We start from the raw sequence: 6,083 nt of genomic DNA, 5'->3' as shown, positions 1-6,083 counted from the left end.
CTGAAACGAGGGAAATGCCCTTCACGTTACTTTTTCGCTTACCTTCATTGTGGACAACCAGCCGAGAGAGGAGGAACCGAAACAGTTTGGATATCTTCTCCTCTTTTGTTATAAGCAAGTTCTCAGAGTACAAAGCGGCGCTAAGCTCTCTGGGATTTTCTGAAGTCGTCTATTGCCACATGAGAGTTTTGGTTTCGGAATCGGGTGGCTTGCAAAATGCGCTTTCTGCTTTTTTACTTTATTTGTTTCCATTACTCGTAGGTTTAATTATGTATTAAAGTGCGACACATAAGTACAATATACAAGTAAGAGCTGTTTCTGACGTGTTTACTACAAGCTACCGGCACGTACTTGTTTTTGCCAACGTTTGATGCGGCGAGGCGCCTCGTTCAGTGCATTGATAGCGACCGGTCTGCCCTTGTGGCTTACACCTCAGCTGGTATGGCGTACCCAAGTGCACGCGTATATTCCAAGTTTGTAAGTGCTATCTTTGGACAAATGTATTTTCTTTGATTCCTTTACGTCAACGAAGCTGTCTGTTGCCAAGTACCCCGAGTTTATGCACCATACTTTCATGAGAGATACCCAGATGAGCTGACCTCTGAGGGGCACCAGACGACCGTATTGCACTTATCTTCGTCGTTGAAAGCCGAATTTTGTGTATCATTAAAGACCTCTGCTTTTCAGATTGCGTGTGCTTGGTTCCTAATGTCTGTGTCATTTGTCTGTGTTTCAGTTGGCACAAAGCCTAAGCTGCAGAGTACGTTTTCTGCATACGTCCCCTTTAGCATGGGCTGCACAAAAGGTACGTTCAAGTCAGTGTATGTGAGCTTAATTTCATGTGCGTCGAAACTTGTCTGTGTGCATCTGCAACATTATTCTCCAAGACGTACCCATCGCCGTTCTTCCTACGTATATCATGCTTGTGTGGCCGAGCAACATCAATGTGCTCTTGTGTGCCTGACAGAAGAAACATACCTTTTTTGCCCAATGCTTTTATAGCAGGCTTTTATGCATGTTGAATTAAAAAAATGGACAGTGATGTGGAAAAGGGGGTTGTTTTGCTGCATGCACACATTTAAACAATTTTTTACAGGTGTTCAATAGCTTCTAAATCAACAAAAAGTGTGTACTCCTTCAGATTCCATTATTCAACCCGTTTTGATTGCCAACTTTATGGCGTAGTTACCAGCATGACTAGAGTGAAGTTACGATATCACTAAGTAAATTGAGGAGCTGTTTACCCATGCTTTCTGGGGTGTACATGCCACGGGGCTGCCAAATTATTTGGCTAAGAGGGTAGTGGCCACTGTGTAGCAAGAAGTGATGCTGTGGAAACTATTAGTATGCAAAGTCCATTTAAACAGTTGCAAACCTGTTTGTGACCTTCTAATGCTTACCCATGGGTTGCATTTTCGTCCTTAAAGTACTGCCTTCCTTGAGTGACACTCTTTTCTGGACATGCTCTCACATTCTTATCATCCCACTTCTTCCGAAGGCCAGTCTGTTGAGCAACAACTGTCCGTTCCTGCGTTATGTAGTAGTTTCTACCTGTCTCAGAGTGAATCTCGTGCATTTCTACAAGCATCAACAAATATGTGGCTATCGACAGGTTGCGATCAGCAGGTTCGAACAGGAGAACTACCTTCCCTACGACAAGCTGGTGGGTAACCTGGAAGTCGTTCGTAAAAGGTTGAAGAGGCCGCTGACACTGTCAGAAAAGATCCTGTATTCACACCTGGACCAGCCTGAGTCCCAGGACATAGAGAGGGGAAAGAGCTACCTGAGGCTACGTCCCGACAGGGTGGCTATGCAAGATGCTACAGCACAGGTAAATAATCTAGTTGTAGTACTTGAAATGAAGAAATATAAATATAATATCAATGATATATAAAAATGTCTTCTGAAAACTTGAGGAAGAAACATTTGTTGTAGGTGGACCACTTGGCCACACCATGAATGATGTCATTTATGTAGTCTTCAAAAAAAGCACTGAAAGGGCCCCGGAGCAAGTGTTGCTATAAATTTGCTTTACTTTACAGATGGCAATGCTGCAGTTCATCTCAAGTGGACTTAAAAAGGTACACTATGATTCCTTTGCATTATTTTTTCTGCATATACACCTGTGTATAACAGCTGTGACTCAAAAAGGAAAGATAGTGATATACAGTTCACAGTGATATAATGCCTCGGTATTTGCCACTACACCCATATATACGCCCGTGCATAAAACGCATATTGCATATACAGGGTGTCCCAGAAAACGTGTCATTGAAGTATAATAAAAAAAAACTACACCACCTATAGTCATGCGGTCAATGGCATTTGTTCTTCCTGGGCTTTTGCCACCTCCTCATGTGAATGTCATGTAACGTAAGTTTAATTATGTAAATTTTTGCGAGCTTAATTCGGAAATTTGCCTAGTAAATGTCACTTTTTTACCCCACTAATGTGAAGAGCGTGTCTAATTTAGTCAAGTTAATGATAATTGACAGGGATATTCAGGAGCTATCCCATCGGAAAAAATAGCCAAACATCATGCTCTACGGAGGTCGCACAGAATAGCGCACGATGAATTTTTCAGCCCAATCTTTGTCAGTCCGGCGAAAGGAGGTTGGAAACCCAGCCCTCCCCGACATCGCGGAACGAGATAAAACAGGCACAGCCTATCACGTCCGACTTTCGCTGGAATAATGCTTTCCCTCTCCCAATTTTAGGAACTGTTACTTTCTCTACTATCACACTGTGGGCTGGCTTCGGAACCTCCTTTCGTCGCACTGAGAGCGATTGCGCTCAAAAAGTCATCGCGCGTTATGGTCCGGTGCCCCGAAAAGCATGATATTCGGCTATTTTTTTCCGATGGGATAGCTCGTGATTATCACTGTCAATTATCGTGAATTTGAGTGAATTCGGCACGCTCTTGGTGGGGTAAAAAAGTGACCTTTATTTGGCAAATTTCCGAGTTCAGTTCGCAAAAATTTACATAATTAAACTTGGAGTACATGACATTCACATTAGGAGGTGGCAAAAACCTAATAAGAACAAATGCTGTTGACCGCATGGTTCTAGGTGGCGTAGTTTTTTTATTATAATTCAATGACACGTTTTCTGGGACACCCTGTATACCCGTGCATAAGAGCTGTGACTCAAAAAGGAAAGCTATATCTTCATTCTTCGGTGAAGAAAGAGCAGTTACACAGTGATATAACGCCTCGGTATTTGCCACTATTGACATTTTCCGGTGGTTAACGTGTGTGTTATACATTGAAAAAAGTGTTGCAAAAGAGCACTGCATGTTATGTACTAGTGCGCGTTATACATCGAAGTGGTTTTTTTTTTTTTCTTCTTCTTCTTCTGTCATCTTTTTTTTTGGGGGAAGGGGGGGAGCATGCCAGATTACCTGTAAAACTCAATAGAGCCCAGCACTGTGTCCAGTGCGACAATCTCTTAAGAGATTCAGAGGGGGTCGACCTCGGGCGAAACAGGACACTGGGCTTCCCAGTTCCTGGATGTATATCGACCTTTCTTTGTCATTGTTCTTGACTGAGGCTGACATGGGGCGCGTGAGCCAGCCTAGGGTCAGGGACGGGCTCGATTGGGCCTAAGACATAATGAACGGCTTGTGCGTAACGTTCCAGTTTTGGTTAGTGCGTACATTAAGGGCAATGTAGAACTTAGTTCCTGTGCTCAATAGTACAGCATTGGGACCTTCAGGACCATGGTATGTGTTATACTTCACATGGTATGGTATGTGTTATGGTATGTGGGGACTTCAGGACTATGGTGCGTGTTATACATTGAACTTTTTGTAATTTCCGATAATTTTAGGTGGCACACATTATACATTAGTGCGTGATATGCACTGGAAAATACGGTGATTACTTATTTTTTGAAGAGAAAAAAAAGTGCCCCAAGATGAGAGGTTCTTAAAGGAGTGGGTCTCTCTCTATGCATCAATTAGATTTTTGTTCTCACAGGTAATGAATTCCCTAATTTTTTGGATAGCTGGAACACTTTTTCCCAACTTTTAAATTTACTATTGGCACAGAGTCCGAAATTCAAGCGCAGAAAGAAGTGTGCGAGATGTAAGTGTGAGGACATTTGGCTGTTCCCTTGGTGTAAGGATTTGGTCGCTCCTGCAGAATTTTTTATGTTCCAAACTAGAGAATACTTGAGGAGGAGGTGGTACAGGAAAACGGGGAAACGTCACCAAAAATGTCACATGAGCTTTTGAGGAGATACTTCTGCTTGCTGCTGTCTTTTGGTGCAGGTCTGCTGCCAGCTCCCATGATAAAATACACATATGACTCTGGAAATATATGTTAATTTCGAGCAAAGTCACTTGAAGGAGAGTTGTGTAGAGTTTATTTGTCCTGCAAGACCAATCAATTATTTATTTATGTCTATATTTATTTCAATATTATATTATATACTGTAAAAGTTGAAATTTTTTAAAAGTCCTACAAAGTATGCGAAGCCCATCAGAACTATTTGGAGCAGGTCCAATGTATGGCAAAATTAAATTCCCGCAAAGTATGCGACACCCCTAAGAACTATTTGAAGCAGGATCAACATATCACAATATTTATGCCCCATGGAGTATTCTCTAAACGTGCCTCTATCCGAATTCGCGAATTATTACGACCGTGAAATTAACCGCTTATACAGTACATTATATCAATTACTTATTTATTGCAATTATGCGCTAGGGAGCAAACTTCCCTTTAAGAGGTTGGTCCTAAAAGAGATGGTGAAAGTAAAGCTCCACTAAAATCACAAACAGGTGACAGAAAATTAATCTCACATATTGTGCCTCTCACAATCGTCTATATTTTGAGGGCCCTTATTTCCTTCTGTACACCATACCTGTTCTTCACGTGATGTACCTCACAGTACAGGAGAATGAACACAAAGATATTGAATAATGCTGTTGGATTTTGTGTGTATTGTGCATAGCAATTCCAAAAGACATCTACCAAAACGTGTGAGTTTTATCCATAGATACAGGACCGAGTTATATGCGTACACATTTGTGTAGGTGGCTGTTCCTTCCACAATTCACTGTGACCATTTGATTGAGGCTCAAGTGGGTGGAACGAAGGATCTGGCCAGGGCTAAGGTGAGGTGCAAAAGAAAGATACTGTACCTCTTATTTGTGTGTGTTTACCTTCCATTTCTTACTGTTACATGTAAAATTGTGGGGAAAGAATGAGAGAGTGCTGCATTACCACATTTTCTTCAGGATTTGAACAAAGAAGTCTACGGCTTCCTGAGCACAGCAGGTAGCAAATATGGTGTAGGATTTTGGAAACCAGGCAGCGGTATCATTCATCAGGTGAGGGTCACATTTGTACCAGGCGTTTTGTGGCTTAAAGGAGCAATGAGGTTGACATTTAACGTGGCCCAAAACCCTGCCTCATCAGTCCTGCCTCACCATGCAAAATATTTCTGCTCTGCGGTACATTATAGCTGCACAATCGAATTTACAAGAGGAGTCTGAGAAGGCAGCCGCGGAACCTTTTTTCTTTGTTTTTTTCTTCTCAGCTCACACGGTTGCTTATACGTGTTTGAGCTGTGCTACTGTACCTCTATTTCTGCAATGCGCTCTTTTCATGAGGAGAGGATTCTTGAAAGGTGTACAGAACAGAGACCTCGCACTCGCTCTGTACCTCACCTGCACTCATCGTTCTTTCGCAGGAGCTCATTTTATTCGTTGCATAACACTCCGCAGCGGAAAAAAATTTTGTGGTCATCTTTTAACTGAACGTCCCTCAATGCTAAGCTTTATACTTTCTGCTTGTGGATGGTACATTGCTATGCTGCTCATTTCTCTCTTCCTCTGGTACTCTGGAGTAACAAGGGTAACACAAAAAGAGTAACTCAAATGCTGAGTGCAGTCGTGATTGGGGGAAGCTTACTCTGTATAACTTCATGGCAGTTCACTTGTGATAAGAACAGCCTTTCTTGCATAGATTATCCTGGAGAACTATGCCTTTCCGGGAGTACTGCTCATTGGCACTGACAGCCACACACCGAATGGAGGTAAGTTTCCTGTTGTAAGGTATGAGCACCAGAGCAACCAA

At 42.2% G+C, this 6,083-nt stretch overlaps 1 protein-coding gene across 1 annotated transcript in view; it reads left to right on the top strand.

Moving 5' to 3' along the window:
* Window positions 1-369: 369 nt before the first annotated feature.
* Window positions 370-6,083, top strand: part of LOC135391350 (probable aconitate hydratase, mitochondrial) — a 23,842-nt gene continuing 18,128 nt past the window's right edge. The window contains exons 1-7 of the mRNA XM_064621594.1: window positions 370-477; window positions 737-805; window positions 1,613-1,831; window positions 2,043-2,081; window positions 5,039-5,119; window positions 5,243-5,335; window positions 5,973-6,042. Of these exons, the coding sequence (XP_064477664.1) occupies window positions 442-477; window positions 737-805; window positions 1,613-1,831; window positions 2,043-2,081; window positions 5,039-5,119; window positions 5,243-5,335; window positions 5,973-6,042 (607 nt within the window). The 5' untranslated portion in view covers window positions 370-441. The remainder of the gene's footprint in view (window positions 478-736; window positions 806-1,612; window positions 1,832-2,042; window positions 2,082-5,038; window positions 5,120-5,242; window positions 5,336-5,972; window positions 6,043-6,083) is intronic.

The sequence above is a fragment of the Ornithodoros turicata genome, chromosome 4, assembly GCF_037126465.1.
Source record: "Ornithodoros turicata isolate Travis chromosome 4, ASM3712646v1, whole genome shotgun sequence".
In the NCBI taxonomy this organism is placed as follows: Eukaryota; Metazoa; Arthropoda; class Arachnida; order Ixodida; family Argasidae; genus Ornithodoros; species Ornithodoros turicata.
This window is presented reverse-complemented; position numbering and strand designations above follow the sequence as displayed.